The sequence below is a fragment of the Streptopelia decaocto genome (genome assembly GCF_964273445.1).
Source record: "Streptopelia decaocto genome assembly, chromosome: 1".
NCBI classification, from domain to species: Eukaryota; Metazoa; Chordata; class Aves; order Columbiformes; family Columbidae; genus Streptopelia; species Streptopelia decaocto.
Window position 1 is genome coordinate 192,811,276 of NC_138663.1, and position 25,038 is coordinate 192,836,313.

The following is a 25,038-nucleotide window of genomic DNA, read 5'->3' on the forward strand; positions in this document are numbered from 1 at the left end:
AAGGGTGGCCTGCTGCTCTTGCAGCAAATGTGCCCTGGCTACTAATAAGTGTAAAATACTAAGACCACAAAACATCCCACCTGAGAGAAAGAATCTGAAAGAACCTGATTCCAAGAGATTACTTAAAAGAGTTCATATAGTGCTTTTTAAATGGCAGCTGGCCTTTGCACAGCAAGGTATGGTTCTGCTAGAACCACCATCTTAATGTGTTCAGTCATTAAGATGCATTATGTCAGGAGTAGGTTGTGTTTTGGTTTTGTTTTTTTAAGTTTGCAGGCCTTGAGTGTAGGGCCACTCAACTGGACTCCCAGAATACGGAGTAGGGAATACCATTTTTTTAATTCATGACTGGATTTAATGCATGAGGGTCCCAGTACATGACTGGAAATGAAGCTATACTGCAATGTCTTTCTTGAAACAGCAGTGTTCTTCTGCAGTGTGGTGCACCCTTCCCTCAAGGTTGGATCCAATTCTACCTCAACTTGAAGATGCCTTCTGTGCAAGATTTTTACTGTGTTCCATGTGTACGAGTTTGGGAGATTTCAGTGGAATCAATAAATTCGTGAAGGCAGCTTGCTACGAATTTTTTGCCCAGGAACTTGTATTGGTTCTTTGCTGGCTGCTGCAGTGTTTATTAATATTCTCAAATTGGCCTTCAATACTTATATTGATATTAATGTCAGTGCTGTTGGCCACATTTGCATGTTTCATGAGGCTGAGTCAGACAAGTGCAGAAGTGGAGTGAGGAGGAATGAATCCGGCTGAACTCTGCCCATTCTGTTGAGTGGGAAAACTTTCTGATTGTGTTGGTGAAACACACAGCACCTCTCCTGCATTCCTGAATGGTTTTCGTACACCTTCTGAAGAAGTGGCGGGAAAACGCATCCTCTTCTTCTTGTCTTTTGAAACTGAATTCTGACTTTAAATGGAGTTAAATGTCCGCCTGGACATGTTCCTGTGCGACCTCACTTAGGCGTTCCTGCTCCAGCAGGGGGATTGGACTAGATGATCTTTTGAGGTCCCTTCCAATCCCAAACATACTGTGATACTGTGAGTTTCTGGACTCATTATTCCTTTCTGGATGTGAATCATACCAATCCAGAGGAAGGTTTCAAACCAAATCGTGACTATTTGAAGGTTCTTGTCCCAGGCGTGTCTTCCTCTTAGTTATAAGGGCTGTGACATCTGATAGTGTTTGCTAAGAGCTTTTGGCAGACCCTGTGACTCAGTGCTGCTGCTGAAATGCTCTTTGCATCAACTCAACTGCTTTACTGTTCAGATAAAGAAAGTAGAAGACAGGGAGGTGGGAGGTGTTGCATTCAAGACTTCAGCAACTGGAGTCAAAACACAGAGGGTTGGTTACAAGCTCTTCGCTGGTCTCGACTTCTCTGCCTTGCACAAAGGATTTGGAGTACCAGATGGGCATCTCTTGTTCTTTGAGTTAGAGATGTAAGCCTCAGAGCTCGCCCAGTGTTGGGCTTGGTATGAAAAGGGGATGGCATGTTTGGTAACATGCCTAGTTATACCAAAAAAATATAAACAGGAATGGGAAAGGAGTTTTCAGTGAACATTACAGTAAGATGATGCTACTCCTTGGTTTGGGATAACTCATTTGCTTATACTTGAGGTTGTTTTCTAATTGCTGTCCATTTCCTTTTCTTCAGAGTTCAAAAGCTATTGTAGGATGTTATGTTACCTTTGTAATATTAAAAATATTGATGAATAGTGCCACGGCATGGCTTGGCTTGGCTTGTGGCAACAGGAGAAACTCTTAAGCCTTGTTGGTTAATGCAAGACATCTGGCTGAGGTACTGTGTGACAGAGTACAGGTCACCGCAGTGCCTGCTGGTCGGAAGGGACAGGAGGGAACTGGAGCTGAGGCTGAACCTGCTGCAGGCCATGTCCAGAGAGCGTGGGAAGTTCCCTCTTCCCGTAACGAGGGAAGTAAAATAGCACATTTGGAAAGGAGCTGCTTACACAGTTCCCTGTGCATGCGTGTGCGTTCACGCATGCGTGTGCGTTCACACATGCGTGAAGTAAGCAAAGCTCTTCTATACTGCTCTCTAACATAAAACTGCTGATGCAGTAATTCATAAATGCTGTTTATATAACATGATTTGGCCTCAGTGTAAGATTTCTGAATTAGCACATAATAGTGCTTCTGGTTTGAGTTCCCTCTGCTCCAGCGCTGAGGAAATTTCAGGAGAGATTTGTACAACTTTCTGTCTGTTGGTACACCCACCATGGGTCATTTTGTTAGACTGAACTCTAAATAGTTGAAATAGCTCTCCAATGAGCAGACTTAGAGAGTAATGAGGAACAGTTATGGATGTACATAGAGTTGTTTGTTCTGTTTTAAATTAGAAATCCTTTTTAGAATAGGATTCTTCCCTCGTGTTTGTGTAGCACTCAGTGTGATGTGGAAGGCTTCGGGTGCCATCACGGTAGAAAGGACTTTGGACAAGTAGGAGATACCTTGAGCAGTGAAGACATAAAAATGCACACTTTATTTTACCGTTAATGCAAACCTGGCCTGTGGATTTGGGTATATAGATAATCTGGAGTACTAGATGTGTTCAAAACTGAATACTCTGTGTGTTCACTCCTTACACGTCTCTTCTCATGCGGGATCTGAAGGTGTCTTTTCCAGAATGGGGACTTTCTCTACTTGGGGAGATACTACTTTTCCTTATTACTGTTGACCAAGTTTGATTGCTAAATCAGGAGCCTGTGCTCCTTCAAAAGCTGAGAGAAATAAGGGGTGTCCTCAGAAAGGAGCGTTAGAGGCTCTGAGGTAGGCAGCAAGTCACCATGTATCTTTGGTGCTAACAGTGTCACTTCACCAAATATCTAGGGAAACTAGGCTTCTACCACCAGCTCTTCAGCCACAGATGTGCTTTTTCCAGGGACAAGGGTGACAGGGAGGAGAACAGGCTCTTTGTCACTGTCCCTCAGATCTGTCCATTAAGCTGCCTCCCTGATGGGGCTCTGCACTCTCCTGCCCCTGTCCTGGTTGGGACAGAGCAGCTCAGCTCTGTTCTTGCTTTCCAGCCAGACTTGGAAACAAGGGGAAGAAAAAGTGTTATTCATGGCCAGTTCTGATTATTCTCAATCCTTTTTCATTGTTGTTGTTAATGCCACGGCCACTGTTTCCTTGCCTGATTGCATTGTTCTTTCATGACACTTGAGCTTCATGCAGCATGGAGTTTTGCTCCCCAGGGCAGGACCTCTTTAAGCTTCCTGCAGGCCTTCCCCTTTCCAAATCCTTTCCAGAGTGCCTGATATGCTTCCAGAAATACTATAATAAATGTTATATATAACATGTAATCAAGTTACTTGTCTGGTCTGACTGGTGACACAAATAAAAGCCTTATTTCTTCATGAAAGAAGGTGTCATGTCTCTTTTTAATACATTGCTTTCAAAGGGCTTGCAGGCTTACTCAAAGTAAGATTAATTTCAACAGAATCACATACACAGATATGTACACATTGTACAATATATCCACATGTGTCTGTACATACACACACTCTCTGGGAAATAATAAGAGTCATCTGATTAAATATTCTGGCTGAATTTGGCTGTTGACATTTGCAGCACATATATGTTTTTTCTTTAAACAGATTGCATCTCCTGAATAGTTCAGCAGAGCTTCTTGAAGTGTTTACATATGCACTTTTTGTCTGGAGATGCCTTGTTATAAATATTCCCGTCATTTTACAAGCATTTGCTTGGAAATATGTTGAGCAGCCATGCTTGGTTTATTTCCAAATGTCTTAACTTTGGGACCTTGGACTGGCTTATAGCCTGAAGTTGGTGTCTCTGCTTTTCATGCAAAGCGCCATGGTTTAAACAACACGTGGAATGCAAGGACTGGAGTGTAAAATGGCAGTTGTCCTCTGTGAAACACCCACGGCCAAACGGTGTGTCTGACAAGGAGCTGCCGTGCGGCACTGTACTGTATAAGTTCAGTTAAAAGAAAAAAAAAAATCACCAACTAAAACCACCACAAAACAGAAACAAACAGAAAGACTTTATATGCTGCTACTTCATACAAATTGCATAGTGTTTAAAAAAGTATTTTGATGTAACTGGAGCCTTTTGAGACACCTGCTAAGAAGCTATGTCGTATTTCCAGTTACTGTTCTAAGTTCTTGTTTGTTTGTTTGTTTTTCTGTCTGCCCTTTCCAGGTTGGTGACAGTGTTACGGTGTTTGTTCTTTATAAGTACCATGCTGCTAAGTCTATAAAGTATTTTTTTTCTCTTGGAAAAACTTAAATAGCATTGATTAGTCATGATGATGAAAAGCAGTGGAGAAGCATTGTGATGGCCTTTTTTTTTTTTTTTTTTTTTTTTTTTTTTTTTTTTGTGATACTTGTGAAAGAACTTTGTATTAGTTCTAGGGGTAGTAAAAACCAAAAAACTAAGGTGATAAATTTCAGATGTTGGTTTCATTTGTCTGGTTCATTGTTTGCTTTTTAATTGTCCAGAGCTGTTTTAAATCTAAAAAGATACTGGAAACATTTTGAACAGCTATAATCTTGATCATCAAAAGATGCTTCTCAATCTCTACTTTTTAAAGTTTTGCCTTCTTCCTTCTATAGCTACAGGAAATATGCCATGTCCCATGGCTTAGAGGATTATCGTAATTTTATTTTAGTGTTGGTTTGTTGTGGTAGCAATACGAGGGTTTCTATCCTGAGACCCAGGAGAGTTGACACTTCAGCCCTCTAACATCTTTTTGCCTGCTACTCCAAGTTGAGTATTTTGGGCTGGACTTAATTACTTTAATAGCAAGTTGTCATACTGCCATAAACATAACGATAGGAGAACCCCACTATACTGGATGCAGCACAAAAACAGAATAGTAAATACACCTACCTTCTATAGGTGGCTCTCTAAATCCAGACTAAAAGAGTTTGAAAGCAAGCAGAATGGTGGCATAGCAGCAAATGTCATGTTAGTTTGTTTTTTCTTCTGTCAGGACATTTGCCAGAGCATTGCATCGTTTCCAAAACCCTCCTTCTATCTTTTTGGGCATACTCCCTTTGTTAGTTCTTCAAATTTCCATTGAAAATGTTATATGAAAACCTCTGGTTGTAGTCATTCCTTGTCTGTAATTCCTGATTCCTATCTTACAGTTCAGTTATGTTTTTTCTTATATTGATGTGATTTAACTTAGTCTTACATTTCATCATGTATCCATATTCTTTTTCTGTCTGTCCTGACTTTATGTACTACAGGGTGTCTCTTGTGCATACTTTTTCCATTAATAAGTCTAGTATTTAACAAAAAAAAAAAGGGCACTCTGACAATGTGAAGTGGGATTTCAAATTCAGTGCTGGGGCTGGAGTCCTGCCAGAACTGAAAAGAAATTCAGGGGCACAAAGGGTAGAAATGTTGCAAGCAAGGACTAAAACCTGGAATTAAAGCCCTGACCTCAGACTTTCTCTGCTGAATTCAACAAAGAAAGGGAATTACTTGGCCACAAGGATAACTTTTCTACCACCATTCATGGAGAATGTCGTTGAGAACAGTGTGTGTAGCTGTTATCAAAGCCATGTCCCAGTCTGATCTTTCTTGATATAGAGGTGGGCCACTACAGCGATCAAGAAAAGAAGAGCCTGTTTTACAAGAGAGAACTAGAAGAATGTGATTCGTTTAGCCCAGGAGGCCAAGCTGCAAGCATCCCTTAGGATGAAGGGGCCTCGCTCTTGGTAGATAACAGCAGAGCTTCTGAACTTAAAAGACAATTGAAACTAAAGGCAGAGGGGAATAAACTAACCCTGTGGAATTTAGACTGAAAGTAAGAGGGGGAGGTTTATCACCTCCAAAGCTCTAATGCTTTGGAGAGGCTTTGTAGCAGGAGCACTAGGGACAGAAAACTCTTAACAAGCCACAGGGTAGATCTCCTTTGGTTTCTGAATAGGTTACGTGGTTTATGAATGGACTAAGTGATCCTGTGGCGAACAAGTGGGCACTCAGTAGGTCTGCCAGTGCTGATTTCCTCCTACTTTTTTTTATATGCTAAAACTGAAGAGCATTGATGGTCCTCAGAATAGCTTCTTAATTATGTGGCTAGAATATTTTAATCAGGGTGATAGTTAGGCATGGCAATTTGCAGGCAAAATTTAGCCCTTGGCGTTAGCAACCTGAAGACTGGCAAAATAAAAGTGAAGTAGAGAACTGCATGAAGTGTGCAACTAGAGAATAATTACAGATAGATAATATTACAAAATCAGGTTCTCTGTTCTGTGGGGCTGCAGCAATCCTAACAGAGCATATTGTACACATTGTTTCCTGAATTTCTTAAGTTTTGTACGTTTAAAATAATGAATGAAAATTCCTACAATGGTGAGCTGTTGCAGAGAGGTCCATAATCAATTTTGGATCATCTCTTCTGGCATGAGCTTTATTTTTTTCCCTTCCGCAGGGAACCTGTATCTGTTTCCTGCATCTGTCGCCCATCCTTCTTTGTGAATGGAAAGCAAGTAGTTATTTTTTGCTGTTGTTAGCAATTAATTACTCTTGCCAAATCTTGGAGGACCTATTGTTTCCTTCAGACACAATGTTCTTGGGAAAAAGTCTTACTTATTGTAACCTCTTGTGCAATCTTCGCTTGGATGATAAATACATCTTGGCAACTGGGAGCTTTCTGAATGAAAAATGTTGCTGGACAACCCCGTAGTACAGCAAGAACGCAAGGCTCCGCCAGCGCTGGTGGAGTGCAGCCAGGCGGGAGGGTAACATGGGGAAAGCCTTTCACGTTGCTTACAGAGCATAGAGTGAGGTAAAGGCTGTATATGCACACATCCAAATATCTGTTTACTATCAAACAAGGATTTTCCCTGTTGAGTGTCTGAGTTCAAAGGTGTCTTTACTTCTAGCAAAATCTTGACATCTCCTGGAAAGTTGCCTTCTACCAGCACAAGGCTGGGGAAATAACAGAGACCATGTTGACCATGCATGTGTCTGGTTTGGGTAGCCCACTGTAGGAACTGGCTGGGAAACACCCCCCTCCTAATTTTTCTCTATGAACTGACAACTCTGGGATCCTGCAGAGTTGCCTCAATCTTCTTTGTGGTTCGTGGTCTTACTTTGGTTTTCCATTAGATCTCTCCAGAACTACAGCTGACCACTGAAACCTCATTTTAATATCGCAGCTGAAATATTAATTACAAAATTATTAGAGTTAATTGTAAAAGCTCATTTTTCCTTTGTAGCTTCTCACCTTTACTTTTTCTGGTTTACTTTTTCACCAACAGCTGGTGATGTCTGGAAGCAAAAAAGTGCACAAAAGCCCTGCACAGAGGGATGTTTGAATCCTCCAAAGGGAACACACAGAATGCAAAGAATGCGCTGGAGCCGGGAGCGCTCTGTTCCCGGGTGGTTTCCGCACACTGCCAGTGGCTTGTGTTCCTCCTTGCAGGCTGATAGCTGGCTGTGGGCTCAGCAGAACGCAGCCAGGTTTCTGCAGCCCTCCTGTGGCTGACAGCACTTGGCCTGGGGAAAAGAGGACGATCCGCAGCAGAGGGCCTGATGTAGTGTTCCTTGCAGTTAATGGATATCTCTGTTGACATCAGTGGGAACTGGATTTGATCCTGTGCCTGCTTGAATGTTTTGATGTTGGATATGGCTCCAAGTAGATGATGTTTGTTTTTTTTTTTGTCATGTCTCATTTCTCATCTTTTTTTCTTACTCTCTAAATTTTTTTTACCTTAGAGTGGCGTAAAATCAAGGTGTCTCTATCTCTTTCAGTGTAGCTGTGCACTTTTATCCTTGCACAGTGTCTTCCTCTTGTTTCCTCAGCCATTCTACTGTCTACAGTATCAGTTTGCAAGATTTTGGTATTAATTTCTCTCCTTGAGCCATTCTGCTGCTTCTCACAAACACCTTCCATCTCACTTAAGCTTCTGCTCTCCAATTGCAATTCCTGACACTGCTTAATCCATCTTCTGCCATTCTTCCCATCCTTCAAAACAGTTCTTATATTGATTTCCAGCCCACGCAGCCCAGGCTCTGGCCATTGCTGCCAGCAGGGAACCAGCTTCCCCTCCAGCAGGCTTCTGGAGAACAGCCCTTCGCTGCCTTGTCCCAGCTGCGCTCCCTCGCTCAGCACAGCTCATCTCTGCATTGTATGGAGGAAGGAGGAGGCCACCAAGCTCCATTAGCCAGTGACCACCTTGAGCACAGAGCGTATCCTCTGTGAGCCTCAGCTGTACATAAGTTTTTCCCCCATCCCCAAGAAAAAGGTGCTGGAATGAGCAGAGCCCCATTCGTGTGGCTGCCAGAGAGGAGAGAGCTGTGGACATGGAGGGTGGCAATGGGGAAAACAACACAGAGGGGACCGAAGGCCAGCTTAACAGTGCTGGAGCTTCTTGGTGCCCTCCACTCACCTGGAGTATTGCGTGGCCCCAGAGTGATTTCACTCCTGGGTAGAGACTGATGATTATGTGTGATCTGGCTCTGAGAAAAGCCCTTTCCTTTTGTATGTGAAATGTTTATTTTTGGTCAGCCATTCTCCATTTGCTTGGAGATGATGCGAAGCTTTCGTGAACGAGCATCAGAAACTGAGTCTATTCGTGTCTCGTGATACCTACGGGGAAAGGGCCAAAGCTACGGGATGGTTGATGTACAGGGGAATCACAGGTGTTCCTTTGAACCACAGAAAAGACCTTACTTCATTTTTTCCAGCAGTAATGTAAGTGCTAAGCAAACAAGATGTGTAATGAGGAAACCCTTTGGAGGGTGAAAGATGAGGAGCAGTGAGCTGGAGCTCAGGGCTGCTGCTGCACTGGGCACTTGTGGGGATGAGATTCCAGCAACACATCTGCTGGTCCTAAGCTCTTGCTGACCCTCTTAGGTTATCGTGCAGTCCACGGTTAGATGTATTGGGCTTTTCCCCTCCCATTGTTGCCACTGAATTTTGAATGAGAGTCCCCTAACATACTTGCTGAAGCTAGAACATTCAGCTTTAAATAGACCATGGTCTTTTTTACTCTGCTTTTCTGATATAGGCAATGACAAAAGAGGAGAAGGTAGTGCCACAGTATAGGGGGGGTAAAGGATTGGTTTTGGATATTATATCACTGTGCTGGTGAAAAAATAGATAACCTATTTTAACTTCTGAATTGTATTCAGCCAACACAGCTAAGAGAGGAAGAAATGGATTATATGGGCTGTTTTAGTAATCATTAAGATAATTGTCTACCAAGCATTTATTCTCTTGGTACAACATTACAGACAAAACTGAAGAATAAACCCCAATGTCCAAGCCAGCCCAAATGAGCGTATGGAGCACAAAAGAAACTGTAAGACTTGTGATCTAAGGCTAGATCCAACTGGTGTAGATGGGCAGAGAGTGTTAGCAGCCCTGTGGAACTGGGCTGTAAAGCCCAGAGTCCCTGGGTGGTGAGGATGCTGAGTGTTAGGATGCAAATTTGCTCACACTTTATTTTTTCTTCTTTGGAAATATTCCTAAAGAGGGGAAAAAACATTGTGGGAAATTCTTTCCTTCATGCATAATAGTTTTCTGTTGATTTTAAAATTGCCCTTAGTAATATATTGATGCCAGTGAAATATTTCAGCTGTAGGAAATGTGAAACCATCTACTGCCTTTCTATGAATTATGAGTCATAAATTGTATGAAAAATATTCAAACTTGCTATAGCTATTCCCCAAGCAGAACCTCTGAGTAACGGAGAAAATGCTGCCATTCTGGGGGGAGTAGGAGGGGACTGAGCTAAGCGAAGCAAAATGCCAAGTGCCAGCATGTGGCTCTGTGCAAAATGTGAATTAGTGTCATCTGAGATGATCCTCCCTTGCAAAATAAACAGCTGGTGAGAATGTTACTTGTACTTGCAGTTCAGATGAGCAAAGTTGCTCTTTGCTCCCAATGAAATGGGAAAGAGACGTATGTGTGGAGGTTACCTGAGTACTGTCTGGTGCACAGAACTGCCCCGTGGAAAGTGGCGCATGTGCCAACCGGCCACCGCAGCTGCAGTCAGTAAGCCAAGGCAAGAAGGCACAAACTGCATCCGATTCAGTATGCGGTTGTGATGACAGAATTCCCCTAAAAATGGCACTACAGTGGTAAGATAATATGATACTGATGTTTGCAGGCAAGTCCTTGATGGGGACACCAACTTGAGCCATGTTAAGAGCTAGGAGTCCAGTTCAAATTAGTGCTCTAGTCTTTTTGTCACCAAAGATCAGTCTATCTTCTGTTGTATCTACTTTTCTATAATCACTTCTTGGAGGTGATTATAGAAAACTTCTCAGCACCTACTTTCAACTAAGTGTCTAACTTTTTGATGGCTGAAGTTCAGCAATGTGAATTTTACGTTAAAGCTCTGGATTTCAGTCCCTCCATTTCAGGAAAGACCACACAGCCTTGCAAGGATTTGTGAATTTTACTTTGCAACCAGAGGCTAGAGTAATTGTTGAAAGGTATTCTGTATACTTGAGCTATAGGTAAATGTCTAAACAAATACCAGAAGAATCTGACTGCTGATGTGGCACTGATCTCTTCTTTTTGGCGACCAATGACAGAACCTGAGGGAATGGCAGGAAGATGTGCCTGGGGCGGGGGGTGGTTTTAGCTTGGACATTAGGAAAAGGTTCTTCCCCCAGAGGGTGGTGGAGCACTGGAACAGGCTCCCCAGGGGGAGGTGTCATGGCCCCAAGCCTGACAGTGTTCAAGAAGACACTGGACAACACCCTCAGACACATGGTGTGAACTGTGGGGTTGTCATATGCAGGGACAGGAGTTGGACTCCATGATCCTTGTGGTCTCTTCCAACTCAGGATATTCTATGATTCTGCAGCTTGTTGGCTGTAGAGCAAGGGACACTATCCGTGGTTGTGTTGGCATAGTTTAACTACAGTATTGGTATTTACTCCAGTGTTAATTTTCACGTTGTGTGTAGCACCCATTTTAACTTCTCAGTGATGAATGTGTGCCAAATAAAACACAGCTAAAAAGAGTAACATGTGAAATGCAGTTTGGTGTGCTAGTCATTTTCTGAACAGATAGTGATTGATGTCCCAGCTGCACTGAAAACAGCAATCTTTCTTCCCCATTGACTCTAGCGAGGCCATGATTTGCTCAGCAGAAAGCAGTCCCTGCGTAATTAGCTTCTTGTGGCATCTGTGAGACCGTAAAGCTTTTATTGTGTTCAGGTGTGACTAAAAGACGTGCTCTCAAATACCAAAGCTAAATATTTCATTTTGTTTTGTCCTGTGTCAAACTATGCTGCTTTTCCAGATTTAACTCAAAGTTTATTTTAAGGAATCTTAAAGCACACATTTCAATTTGATGCTTCTTTAATTGCCAGAGTTTGGGTAGGCTGTGTTTTCTTTTATTTGCTTCTTTTAATATCTGAGTTGTATAAGGCATGGAAATATTTTCAAAATATGAGTCCATTTGGCTTCAGGCAGCTGTGATCTGGTGTGAATTATAAAATGTTTCCATAAATGTAAGAACACTTACTGCTATCTAGCCTGCAATACGGTGCTTGTGTTTTATCTCATCCTGATTCAAGTCTTGTTTCCTTTATACAGGAGATGGCTGTTCGGGCACTGAAGCAGACAGGTAGCAGAAGTATTGAAGCAGCTTTGGAGTATATCAGTAAGATGAGCTACTTGGATCCTAGAAATGAACAGATAGTACGTGTAATTAAGCAGACCTCACCAGGTAAGCAACAACTTTTTAAAAAATTGTGTTCTTCTTCCTTACAACAAGCTGTTTTTTAAAGCAGAGTAATTGCTGGTGAGAAGCAGTGGACTGGCAGGATTCAGTTGTACTCTTGTAGGAGACAGTGACATGAACATGGCTCCACAAGGTGAGCTGGGCTGGAAGCTGAACGCAACTCGCCTTCTTTGCAAGAGCACATGATTTGTCAACCTTCTTAAACACAAAGCTATTTATCCTTAAGTGCAAATCACCTCAAATCATCACAAGTTTACTGCAAAGTAAAAGCTTGCACATAGGTAATTACTATGGAGTTGTGAGAGAGCTCACCTTCCAGGAATTAATTAATTTTAACATCCTTGAAAGTACACTGCAGAAATAACTTGGGCCAACATAAAAAAAAGCTTTTTCCACTCATTCCTGCTAGTCTGCTTCAGTTCCATTTCATGTAAATTAGCAAATGGGGAGGATTTGGCTCCTGCATATTCCTCATCAGCAAACATCAGACCACAGCTGACAAAAGGCCTTGCAAGAGTTGTTTCCATTCAGGTATTCACAGTTAACAGCCCTGCAGAATGGTTTTGGTTTGTGATCAGGATACACTTGGGTTTGGATAGAGTTTGTTACTTTTATCTTCTTTCAGTGTCAAAAATGGCCAAGCAGACAAATAACCATTCTCTGACTGGCCGAACCTGTGTGATGATGCAGTGTGACACGCTGCAGAGGGATCAGTGGGTTGAGCTGGTTGGAGAACTGTTGTCAGGGTCCTGTTTTGCTGGACAAGAAACTTCTCTTGTGTCAGTGGCGATATTAAGACCTAAAACGTCTTGTCCGTGTTGGACTAGCTGAAGCTAACAAATCCATTCAGTCAATCTGATTACCATAGTACAGACTTCTAAGTGTGGTCATAAGTTTACTGGGTGCAAGTGATTTCCACGTGATAAATTTATCTTCTGGGCCACTGCAGCACCACCTTCCTCCTCCTTGTCTCTTGGTGTGTCTGCAGCTGAGGAGTCAACAGCTATGTGCAAGTGTGTGCATCTGGCCCGGCTGGGACATGGTGTAACACGACCAACCAGAAGAGCTTGCAGTCCAGTGTTCAAGCTTGTTAGCACAATATGACTGTTCTTGTAGACCTTATGAAGTCAAGATTTTAAAAGGAGGTTGTTCGGGCTTGCAGTCCAGTGTTCAAGCTTGTTAGCACAATATGACTGTTCTTGTAGACCTTATGAAGTCAAGATTTTAAAAGGAGGTTGTTCGGGCATATGTGAGCCATGTTCTGTGATTTGTGAAAGCTAAAGAATCAGAGGGGGAACAAAGAAATAGTGACAGCACAGTCTCCCCTTATCTTTTTGACATAGCCAGTGCTTTATACACCTGCAATTTGTCCTCAGATCAGAGATCTGATGGAAAGTGCCATTGACACTTCCAGTGTAGGAACGCTGTTATCTTGTCTCTGCACATTCTTCAAGCTAAGATTAGCATGTTGCCACCCTGAAAGATTTGACTTCCAAACAGATGGAAGATGAGTAACATAAGGGGATGCTCTATGTCTGACACATTACAAAGAATACAGGACAAACTGTACAATGCCTTTGTTGCAAATGAAGGAGAGGGAAACAAGAATTTTTGAGGAGAATGTTGGAACAGAGAGATGTAAACAGATCCCCAGTGATAGCAGTGTGCTCACTGTGCAGAAGATGTGGATTATGTGATGACCCAGTAGCTTATAGTGATGTTAACTAAGATGTATTTACAGTCCTTCTGGGAGCTGGAAGTACACTGGTGCTGTACTTAACCCCCTGCTCTGTAGCTTTCTCATGTCTGTGAGTAATGATTGGTAATAATGGTCCAGCTTTAAAAAAAACAGGCTGTAGTGTAATCTGATGGTTTCATAGTTAAGGAATTTGTGCTTCTATTTTCATTATTTGATAGGATTCTCTGATGATTCCTGGCATGAGCAGTGTTGTGGGCCAGTAGCTCGTTATCAGTAGTACTTGGCACCTATGACTTTAAATGTTCAGAGTGCTTAATTTAGATTTTGGAAGGTGTTTTTATAACACATCCTCCCTATGCAGTGTATATGCATGTGTGTGTACATCTGTATGTATAGATGGATGAGTAATGCAAAGTCATTTGTTCACCTGAATTGTTTCCTAACATTCTTCTGTGTTCTTTTCATAAAGGAAAAGGTATTGTGCCAAATAACGTAACCCGCAGGCCAAGCTTCGAAGGATCAAATGAATCTTTTCCATCCTACCATCAGATTGGTAACGCAGCATATGAAGGGACAGGCTTTGGAGCAGAAGGTGCAAATATGCTTACTGAAGTTCCGAGGCCATACATGGACTATTTAATCTCTACTTCGCAGTCTACAGCTATGAATGCTCCTGTGCAGCGACCCTCTGGAGTAGGCACTCACAGCACACCAACAAGCCATCAGCAGAAAACGTACCCTGCAAATATTGAGTCTTCTGTGATTAATTATCCGGTGGCTAATCACAGCAGTCAGGCTTTGCAGCTGCAGGCATCCCACGGATCCAACAGCCAGCATTACAGTAGGCAGCACATGATGGTGCAGGGGGAACCTATGGGGTATGGTGTTCAGCGGAGTCCATCCTTCCAAAACAAGATGCAGCAGGAGGGAGGATACACCAATCTCCCAAATAAAGGGGCAGTTGTTCAGAATAATTCCGGTCATGCATTTCAGCAGGCACCGGCAAGCCTGTATATATCACATTCTCATCACAAACAGACAAGTCCTTCTTCTCATCAAATACATGTGATATCCAGAGGTCCAGCCTTTACTAATGATTTTTCAGACAGTCCACCGCAAAATATGTTAACTCCGTCTAGAAATAGCCTAAACATGGACCTCTATGACATGAATAATCCTCAAGTGCAGCAGTGGCAGGCAGCAACACCGTCACGCCGAGATTCTTTACAAAATCCAGGAATAGAAACATCTCCACGGCAACACGTATCCTTCAGACCCGATGCCACAGTGCCAAGCAGAACAAACTCATTTAACAACCACCAGCAACAGCCACAAGTGTCAGTGTCTATAAGACAGGTCCCTCCTGGAAAACCTGATCCTTCCATTACATCTCCAAATACGATCACAGCAGTCACGTCTGCTCATATTCTCCAGCCAGTGAAGAGCATGCGAGTGATGAGACCTGAGCCCCAGACTGCAGTGGGCCCTTCCCACCCTGGCTGGTTACCTGCGCAGACACCGGCTGTGGATGGCTTGGAGATCCTTGAGCAGCATGTGCCACCCGTTGGAGCAGCTAATGCCTATCAACTAGATGTGGATTATGGTAACCAGGAACTGCGGTGTCCACCACCACCGTATCCCAAGCATTTGTTGCTTCCCGGGAGCTCTGAGCAGTTTGATATCAATTGCTTATGCATGGGTGTGGAGCAGACCCTCCGTGTGGTCCCCAATTCAACGTGCAATAAGGCTGAGGAGAACAGTGAGCGAAATGATAAAAGCAGCAAGAACACTAAAGCTGAAAAAGCAAGCAAAGATAAAAAGCAGATTCAGACCTCTCCAGTACCTGTGCGAAAAAATGGCAAAGATGAGGAAAAGCGAGAATCCCGAATAAAGAGCTATTCGCCTTTTGCCTTCAAGTTCTACATGGAGCAACATGTTGAAAATGTCATAAAGACCTACCAGCAGAAAATTAACAGAAGGTTACAATTGGAGCAAGAAATGGCTAAAGTAATTCTCCTTGTTTTGTTATAATAAAAGCTAATGGGGTCAAATTGATTATTGCTATTTTTAATCAGTCAAAAAATTGGTAAAGGCAGACTCCACTGGAAGTAGCAGGTATCTAACACCTCTCTGTACCAGACTATTTTCACTCAGAAGCATGGATTAAGGTCTGGGAGGCTGTTTGAAAAACCTGAGCTGTGAAATAATCTATTATCTTCATACCAGGAAAGTATAATGAAGCAAACAGCCCTGTAGTAGGAAAGCATTAGGTTTGCTTAGGCAAGAATTCAGAAGCCAGGTTTGAGGCTGAAATAACCCTGGCAGTACCTCAGCAGCTCTTGCAAAATCCTGAGAAGGTTTTCTCTTTGCTCCAGTTCTTCCTCCTTGTTCAATGACAGCCACTTATTCACCAGAGCCATGGTCCTACTTGGCAGTGTATTCACTGTGCCATGTTTTCAGATGAATATGTAATACTTGACTGGAAGTTGTCTGTGGAACACATGTAAGTAATAATATCATGCAAGTAACCATATCTTGGCCAGCTTGAACTGATCGTGGAACCCTTGCTGGAGTCTGTTCTAGAAGCAAGTCTCAGGGAGTTTCACTTTTTGAGTGAGTGAGAGTGTTATTTTCATGCCTGATTGTAGCTCTCAAACCTAAGCTAATTGCACTGATAGGGCTGCTTAAAACAAAGTTGCCAAGTTCTGATGGTTGCTCTGGCAGTTCTGGTTTTGATTTTTGAATGTGGAAGAGGTTTTTTTTCCCAGGCATGACTAGAATATGACTAGTCTACATTTGTATTTAGGGATAAGCTCTAAGGAAAGCTGTTATTAATGCATAATGGGTAATAATTAACTACCCGATCTTCCCTGGCGCAGTCAGTTTCCAGAGTCAATTAATTTGATGCTCACATTGCTCTGGAAAACTCGGCTGTTTGTTTGTTGAGGTTAAAATTAAAGAATATGCTTCTAAACTCTCTTGAAAGGTCAGTCCATTTTAGTGACAGTTCATAGTTTGTCCTCACTGCAAGTACAGATTGTGTTGCATCGCTTGGATTTAGGGAATATTTTCCTGAGATTGAGATAGGGAATAATCTCTGGAGAAGAAAGACAGCAGCTAATTGAGTTAGTTCTTCGCTTTGGACTCTTCAGCTTTCCCTCACTTCATAACTCAGAGATAATTCAAATATAAACAAACACAACTCCTTCCCCTAGCAACCTCATTGCTGGCTGGAATAATACACTATGAACTCAGGAGATTTTGGCTGAGTATTGCATTATTCTCAAATTAACCAAGAACACAACACACTAATTATTTTACCTTAAAGCAATGAACACTACTATGGATTGATGCACTTGCCTTACATTTTAAAAACAATATTACCTGTTTTGATTTGGCTCTTGCCTTCAGTTGGGAAATTCATCCTACCTGTTCTGCAAGTTTCTGCAGACCTCCTCCATCCTTTGTTCAAGCAGATTTCGTTTTTATACTGTGGGATCTCACTGAATAGTCTGTCTGCCCACATTCATCTTTAAAGACCTAGAGTAGAGATTTGAAATGAAATCAGTCTAAGCAGCAGCCCTGTGGGTGTATGCTTGGGTGTCTGGCCTGCTAATCAGTCAGCTTCAACTCCCTCCGCCCGCCTCCCATTGCCCCTTCCCACCAGGCACTAATCTTCCTCTCAAAGTGATGCCAGTTAATTCAGGATTCTGGAAATCAGGTGTGCAGAAAGAAAGGGTCATGCTGCAGAGGATGAGCTGTCAGAGGATTCTGGGGATCAGCCCACGAGGTTTTGCTGGTGGCCATCAGTCTCTCAGGGGAGAGACAGGAACCAAAGTTGGCAGAGCTCTGTCTTGAAGGGTAGGGAAAGTCTGGCTAGATACTGCAGCTTCTCCCTTTTTCAGGAGATCTCAAGCCACAGCCATGTGAAATGTTACTTGGAGGTTCTCTGGGGACAGGAGGTGGCTGGAAAAGCCTTAGCTTTTTCACAGCTTAGTTGCAGAGGGGAAGCAATACATTTGGGGAGAAATAGCACCAGGGTCTGGGCTGCAGTGGCTGGGGAGAGGCCAGAGTTGAGGGTTATATGCATGTGTTTTGGGAGGGAGAAGGGAGAAGTTTATAGAACAGATGGTTGGGAGATGTATAAACCTTGAGAGTGGAGGCTGTATATGGCAGAGCAAGAAAAACAGTTTCTAAAGAAGAGAGTTCCCAAGGCGCTTGGGAATGTGTGTGTCCAAACCAGCTTCTTAATTACTACACAAAAACAAGTCAATCAGCACTTGAGGTAGGAAGTGTTCATGTGAGTGACCCTGGAGAACCATTCATGAACAAAGTAGCCTGCTGCATCTAGGTTTACATTTCAGTTTAAATTAAGCTGTGCTGCAGCGTGTGTACATACAGTGGAGTGCAGTGGTGAAGCATACATTTGAAAGGTGTAAACCAAATCTCACTATCAGGTTTGTTGTGTTATATTCCCCTCTCTGACAGTATTGCCCCATGCCTCTTCGGTCAAACGAGAAACGCAGACAAATCTCAGATACGGTAAAGTCAGGTGACAAGTTAGGGCACAGTGAATTTGCAGGTATTTCAGAAATACCTCGACAGATAAGAGATAATATCTCTTGTGAATATCTGTTTTTCTGGTTCTTGGTTAATGTTTCTGAGAAATGTGTTTTTGGAATGCTAGTTTGTTGTTTTCTTGCTATGAATGTAACAGTACTAGCCCTTACAGTTTGCTTTCCTTTAAAGGCTGGCCTTTGTGAAGCAGAACAGGAACAAATGAGGAAAATTCTCTACCAGAAGGAGTCCAACTATAACAGACTGAAGAGGGCCAAAATGGACAAATCCATGTTTGTGAAAATCAAGACTCTGGGGATCGGTGCATTTGGAGAGGTATGCCTGGCCTGCAAAGTGGATACCCATGCCCTGTATGCCATGAAGACGCTGCGAAAGAAAGATGTGCTAAACCGGAACCAGGTGGCTCATGTCAAAGCAGAGAGGGACATACTTGCTGAGGCAGACAACGAGTGGGTGGTTAAGCTCTATTATTCTTTCCAAGATAAAGATAACTTGTACTTTGTGATGGACTACATCCCTGGTGGGGATATGATGAGCCTACTGATTCGAATGGAGGTCTTTCCAGAGCGTCTGGCTAGATTTTATATTGCAGAGCTCACTTTGGCTATAGAGAGCGTGCACAAAATGGGATTTATTCATCGAGACATCAAGCCTGACAACATTCTGATAGACCTTGATGGGCATATCAAATTGACTGACTTTGGGCTGTGTACTGGATTCAGGTGGACTCACAACTCAAAATACTATCAGAAAGGTAGTGTTCTTTGGCTTTATTTGTGATGGTATTGCATTATTTATTTTGAAACAAGCAGGTGCCTCTTGGCAAAAAGGCCAGCTCAGAAAACAGAGGTGCCTATGTTGACAAAGGGTCAATGACAGTGTGATGTGTCTGTCTCTCACTAACTCATTCAATTAGTTTGTTTCCAATTTATTTCTGATACTTTTCAAATCCCTGTCAGTCACCTGGCTGACCACTGCACTAGCAGCAATTTTTCAGTTTATACTTGTTTGGAAGGTCTCTTTTGATGGTGAAATAATTTAATCACAAATTGGAAGTAGTCCACACACTTCCTGTGTGTGCCATTGAGGAGTATTGATGTCTGTTGGCAAAAAGGTCATAAACAATTGGTATAGCTAATGTAAATATACTCCATTGTTCTTGTCTCCCATAAGGGAGCATGCTTCCTTGCACTGAGACAGACGTTTTGCTGGTTATGGAAAACAAATTGTGAAGGGGAGGGCAGAGGGAAATGCCTTGGGTTTAAAGCTTAAATGCTGTTCTTCAGTGAGAGCAGAAGATGGCACAACTAGATCTAGAGAAATACTTTTCTCTTTGTGTGTTGTGTTTTATGACTGTGAATGTAAACTTCCTCTCCCATTTGTAAGGGAGCCATATCAGACAAGACAGCATGGAGCCGAGTGATCTTTGGGATGATGTGTCCAATTGTAGATGTGGAGATAGGCTGAAGACATTGGAACAAAGAGCTAAGAAGCAGCATCAGAGATGCCTAGCCCACTCATTAGTTGGAACCCCTAATTATATTGCTCCTGAAGTCCTGCTTCGTAAAGGTAGATAACCTGTATTTTTCTCTTAAGTGAAAATGGATGCTTTGAAATGCTTTTCTTTATTTCTTTTTGTTTGTTTGGTTGGTTGGTTGGTTTTTTTCTTCCATTAAATAAATTTGCTGCTTTGGAAGATTGTCATCCTGAAGGCCACAAACACTTAGCTCAGATTAAGGAGCTAAGGATTAAGGATTTCTCTGCATGCTTCACTGTTTAGTATCACATTGCTGACACTGGTCACGATCATACTTTGTGTGCCTGTGGATAGTCGGTGTATGCCTACACTCTGAGGCCTTGAATGAGACTGCTAATAAATGTGTCAGATCATGTTGGCAGTGATATTTTGCAAGTATAAAGCAGATTATCTGTGCTCATGGAGTACAGCTATGACCGCTGGCTAGTTTATATAGACCAGTGAGTAGCCAGCCGATGGTTCTGAATTACTGATTCAGATTGGCCACTTATCATATGGATGATGGAAACTTGTGGAAACATGTCCTTCAGGTTCTCATCCACAGTCTTGGGGAAAACCAACAGAAAGTCTTCCACAATTTATGCTGGACATCCTGCATTCAGAATCTCGGCCTGAGGAATTTAGACAGTTCTTGGTGGCTATCCATGTAGAACAGATATGGTCAATATAGTAAGAAAATTAGATGTTCAAAGTTGTCCACAAACCAGATCCTAAGACTGATCATTCTCAAATTGAGAGATTTCACATTGGACCCTGCATCATCCAGTGACACAAATTTCCATTGAAATCAGTGTTTAAATCCTCCATTCCTTTTCAGACATCTCAAACATATGCGTTGTCTTGTCACAGTAATTAAGTGTTTGAAATTGTTCCTCTGCTTAGAACTTGCTGAAAAAGTCATCTGTGGCTTGCTTCTGTCTCTAGAGCCAGATTGTCTTTCAGCAGCTTTTCAAACTCATGGTGTCACCTCCACTGAACCTACGGGGGACATCAGTCACTGAACGTTTTTGTTATTGTTTGAGGTCCAGTTTGTGCTGTGTAGTGACGCAGTTGTGAGACAAGGCACAAAAAAACCTAATTATTTCTAATTATATTATTTCACTACTCACTTTTGTTGATAATTAAATTTATTGATAAAGATTCCCAGACAACAGGATTAGATCTTTACTGACAGCAGTAGAATTTAGGTCAGCAAGCAGAAGTGACTTTATGATAAAGGTGGATTTGGAGTCTTTTGTTTTTAGGTCACAAATCGCTTCTCTGAGAAAAGACAGAAATGTGTGCTGTGTGGTTTGATATTTGGTTGCAAGTAGCTCTGTGGGTGCTGCAGGACAACCTTTTGCCTTTCAGGTTACACTCAGCTCTGTGACTGGTGGAGTGTCGGTGTGATCCTCTTTGAGATGTTAGTGGGACAGCCTCCTTTTCTGGCTCCTACACCCACAGAGACCCAACTGAAGGTAAGTTGAAGTGAAATTCCAGTCTGGGTTAGCAACATTTTAACCTTTTCTCTTCCCTTCTCCTCCATGCACAGACCTATCTGCTCTTGTTTTACTAGAGAAAGCAGCAGTGATTACAGAAGGCTGATTTTAAATAGTTCTATGCAGGGACAAATCCTTTCCCAATCAATGAAGATACTGAATATCAGACTAGAACTGATTTGTCCAACCGCATAGATAGTTATTAGTTTTATGAGTCTTCTGAGCACAATTCTGATTCCTTAAGCATAAGTTAAATTCCTTGGAGTGCTTATCAGAATTAAGCTGATATGCCAGTGACAATTACAGTTGGCAATGTAAGTGTTTCAGAGCTTATGTCATGACCACCTTTGCTATTTTACATTTGGAGATGAAATGAAATAATTCCTTGAAGTCATTCCATGAAGTCATGTGTAAACTGAACACATTCTCAAACCTGACTGTAGAAGCATTCAGGAAGGAATTTGCCTCGTTTATAAATGGAATTGCTCCTTTTATCTGCTATCTGATGATGCCTCTTGATTAATTAAAATAATGAATAGTAGGGAATTCAATCTAATCATTGGGTTCTTGAACCTTTACAATAACTATGCAGACTGTGAGTTGACTAGTTATGTGTGCATGTCTGTCCAGTTAATGTTGACCATTGGAAGGGTTTTGTGTCCACGTGTAGGAGTTTAATACCTTTCTTTCCTCCAGGTGATAAATTGGGAAAGCACATTGCACATTCCCTCACAGATCAAGCTAAGCCCTGAGGCAACTGATCTCATCACAAAACTCTGCTGTGCTGCTGAGGACAGGCTTGGAAGAAATGGAGCGGATGATATTAAGGCCCATTCTTTCTTTCACTCTATGGACTTCTCCACCGATATCCGCAGGCAGCCAGCTCCCTACGTTCCAAAGATCAGCCATCCAATGGACACTTCAAATTTTGATCCAGTCGAAGAAGAAAGTCCTTGGGATGATGCTAGTGGTGACAGCACCAGGACATGGGATCCACTAGCCTCTTCCAATAGCAAACACACAGAACATGCGTTTTACGAGTTTACTTTCCGAAGGTTCTTCGATGACAACGGGTACCCGTTCAGGTATCCCAAACCTTCTGGAATGGAAGTTGGTCAGTCTGAGAAATCTGATGTAGAAGACAAAGGCGTGGTGGATCAGACTGGAGCTTGTCAGCCTGTATATGTGTAAATTATTGTATAGAGTATTCCAGATAAGACTAATCTCAAATCCAGTAGGGCCTTTAACTGATCCTTTAGGAGCTGATCCTGCAGCGCTTGTCCAGATGTAACTTCAGCTGAGGCTGGAGTTGTCCTGGGGAGGCAGAAGCTTGCAGGGCCAGGTCCTAAAAATGGCACTCTTGAAAGTTCAGGTCAGTTTTACTGTAAATAACTTTGTTGATAATTACACTTGAAATCCTGGTCTTCACCAAAATCTGCAAGGCCAGCAGTCTATCGTTCCTAGGCCTATTTTTATTTGAGGTCAGCGTCCCCCTACTCAGATTAACATTTACAGACTTCTGCAACTGTCAGCGTTATTTTTTAAATGAATAAAGAGCACTTATATTTTGTTTATAGCAGGGGTTTTTTTCCTACTAAATTATAGGGATTAACTTTGACAAATCATGCTGCTGTTCTTCTTTTCTACGTTTTTATTTTATCCATAGCACTTATTTCACATTTAGGAAGATGTTTAAAGCTGAAGAACATGTGATGAAAGGTCTCTGTGCAATAATGTAAGAAAGAAAAATGAAAAAAAAATACCCGCTCTCTAATTTTCTAAATTTACTGATGCCATTTTATTCACGCCGTGATTTTTGTTTATTTTATGTATTTTCCACATTTCAAAATGGTGACATAACCCTAAAGCTGCTTTATTTCCTTCTGCTTATTGGAGTGTAATAGAAAGTGTGAGCAAGTGACAATTTGGGTGTGATTTCATTGTCTAGTGTGTGAAGAATGTTGCATGAGCAGTGTTTTTCTATTTGAAATGGCCTTTTCTTGCCATTCACAGGCAGGTCCTGTGGATCCTTTTTTACTAAGGGTCTAAAATTAGACCGTTTTAAACCGTGTGTTGATAATATATTGTGTGGGTGGTTTCCTCTTATGATTGTATCCAATATTAATTTTGTAAAACAGATTGCAAAGGTTATAACTGAATAGTGATTTTGTGGTCTGATGTAATAGATCATTTTAGCAAACACGTATCATCAGCACACATGTTTCCCCACGAAGGATCAATAGCAAGACTGTTCTTAGGAAGCTGATTTGTGGCAACAGCCTAAATCGAGCTTGTTCACGTAGCAGGCAGCACAATGTCCGCTGTTTAATGCTGGCAGCAATGCAGAGCACCAATACTAACGTATGTGGCGCAACGTCTTTAGAACAGAATGTCCAGCGCTGTGCTTCTGTAACACGTCTGGATCCTGAGAGCGATGAGGCTGATGTCGAGTGCATGCAGCTCCATGGACATCTACAGAACCTGGAGGTACGTGGCTTTTCCAGACATCAGGTTCCTACACGTGGCTGGTTTTGTGTCCGCTTAGGATCCTGATGTTTTAGGCACTGGCATCTGAGAATGCTGGCGTTGTTCATAGGTCATTCTGTCCTGTTGTCTATAGATAAAAGTGTTGCTGTGATGGAGCACAATAGTCCTGCATTTCTGTCGAATTATAGGCATACTTTGAAATATCAATCCTTAACTATGTTAAAATATGCATTTTTCTTATATGTATAAGTGAGAATTATTCAAGGTGATATCAGAATGCTAAAGATAATTAAGCCATACATATTTGCATATGTATTATATATAACTAAATAAGTAAACACACACAAAAATTCTTAATTCAGATTAGTGTAACAGTCCTATTTAAAGTGATTGACGTAATAACATTTGAGGAAAACACTCCTTTAATGTGTTTTTGCTTTATTTTATTTTTAAATCTGGAGCTTCATTATTTTTTCCGTATATTATTCCACATATTAATCCTTAATGTTTTAGCATATCCTACTCTATCCATTGTTTAGATATCTAAGCAACAACATATAAATACATCAGCCTAAACTAAACAAAAATGATTGTGTATTTGTTTACATTTGTATGAAAGGAATGTTCTGAGGTATGCAGTGCTTGTGTTGTGACAGTTCATGTAAGATTCAGTATTACTGCTTTTTTATATAGTAATGCCATTTTTGTTATTTACATCTATCTGACATTCTTTCATGTGGTAGGTTCTTTCTCAGGAACTCAATTTAACTGTTATTTATTGATATATCATTGCCTTTGAAAGCTTCTACTGGCACAATTTATTAAAAATCTGAATCAAAATCCAAAATGAGTTATGTGTTCTTGAAAAGCATAATTTCTGCCTGTTTTAAGATGGAATTTTAATGGGTTTGGTTTTGCAATGTTAGTGATGGGTTTGAGTTACTGCCCTGCAGCATTTGATGTGGGATCTCTGGGTATGTTAAGACAATTTATTCTGTCCTCATGGCCCTTGAGACTAAGGGCTGGGATTCCCAGGTGGAACTTGCTTTGATGTGACCAGATCCGTAGGTGGCATAAAATTCAACACAGCCACTTTTTCTGCAGTGGTGGCTCTGCCAGGACAACCACCACCAGTGCGTTTGCCCCCTCTGGCTGTTGCCTCTGGTGTGTTTCTGCAATGTAAATAATTCATTGCAAATACAGAATCTTTGCAACTAAGCAAAACAAGAGAAACTAGCCCAGAAGGAAACAGGTGCTTCCACAATGGATATATTACTCACTTAAAATCTATGCTGCAGGGAACAGAAGCCAACTCCCATTTCACCTAAAGAAGAACTGATTTGGAAAACAGATCTTTTCCGGCTTATCAGGTGCTGTCTCTAGAAGGCTCACATGTTACTCAGTTCAGGAGTAAACGGAAACTTGAAGTAAATTTTCAGAAATTTGGACAAGTAACCAAAATGCCAGATATTGGGACTGGCTCTGAGCATTCTCAGTTCTGCTGAACTTCTTCCAAAAGCATCTAATATCAATTCAGTGTTTGTTAACAAA

General features: G+C 41.8%; 1 protein-coding gene across 2 annotated transcripts in view; it reads left to right on the forward strand.

The window, feature by feature from the left end:
* LATS2 (large tumor suppressor kinase 2) overlaps nt 1-24,328 on the forward strand; it is a 50,271-nt gene extending 25,943 nt beyond the window's left edge. For both annotated transcript variants that reach the window (XM_082076241.1, XM_082076242.1), the window contains exons 3-8: nt 11,561-11,693; nt 13,877-15,414; nt 18,157-18,739; nt 19,372-19,554; nt 20,873-20,979; nt 21,697-24,328. In XM_082076241.1, coding sequence (XP_081932367.1) covers nt 11,561-11,693; nt 13,877-15,414; nt 18,157-18,739; nt 19,372-19,554; nt 20,873-20,979; nt 21,697-22,191 — 3,039 coding nt within the window. In that variant the 3' untranslated portion in view covers nt 22,192-24,328. The remainder of the gene's footprint in view (nt 1-11,560; nt 11,694-13,876; nt 15,415-18,156; nt 18,740-19,371; nt 19,555-20,872; nt 20,980-21,696) is intronic.
* The last annotated feature ends 710 nt before the right edge of the window (nt 24,329-25,038 follow it).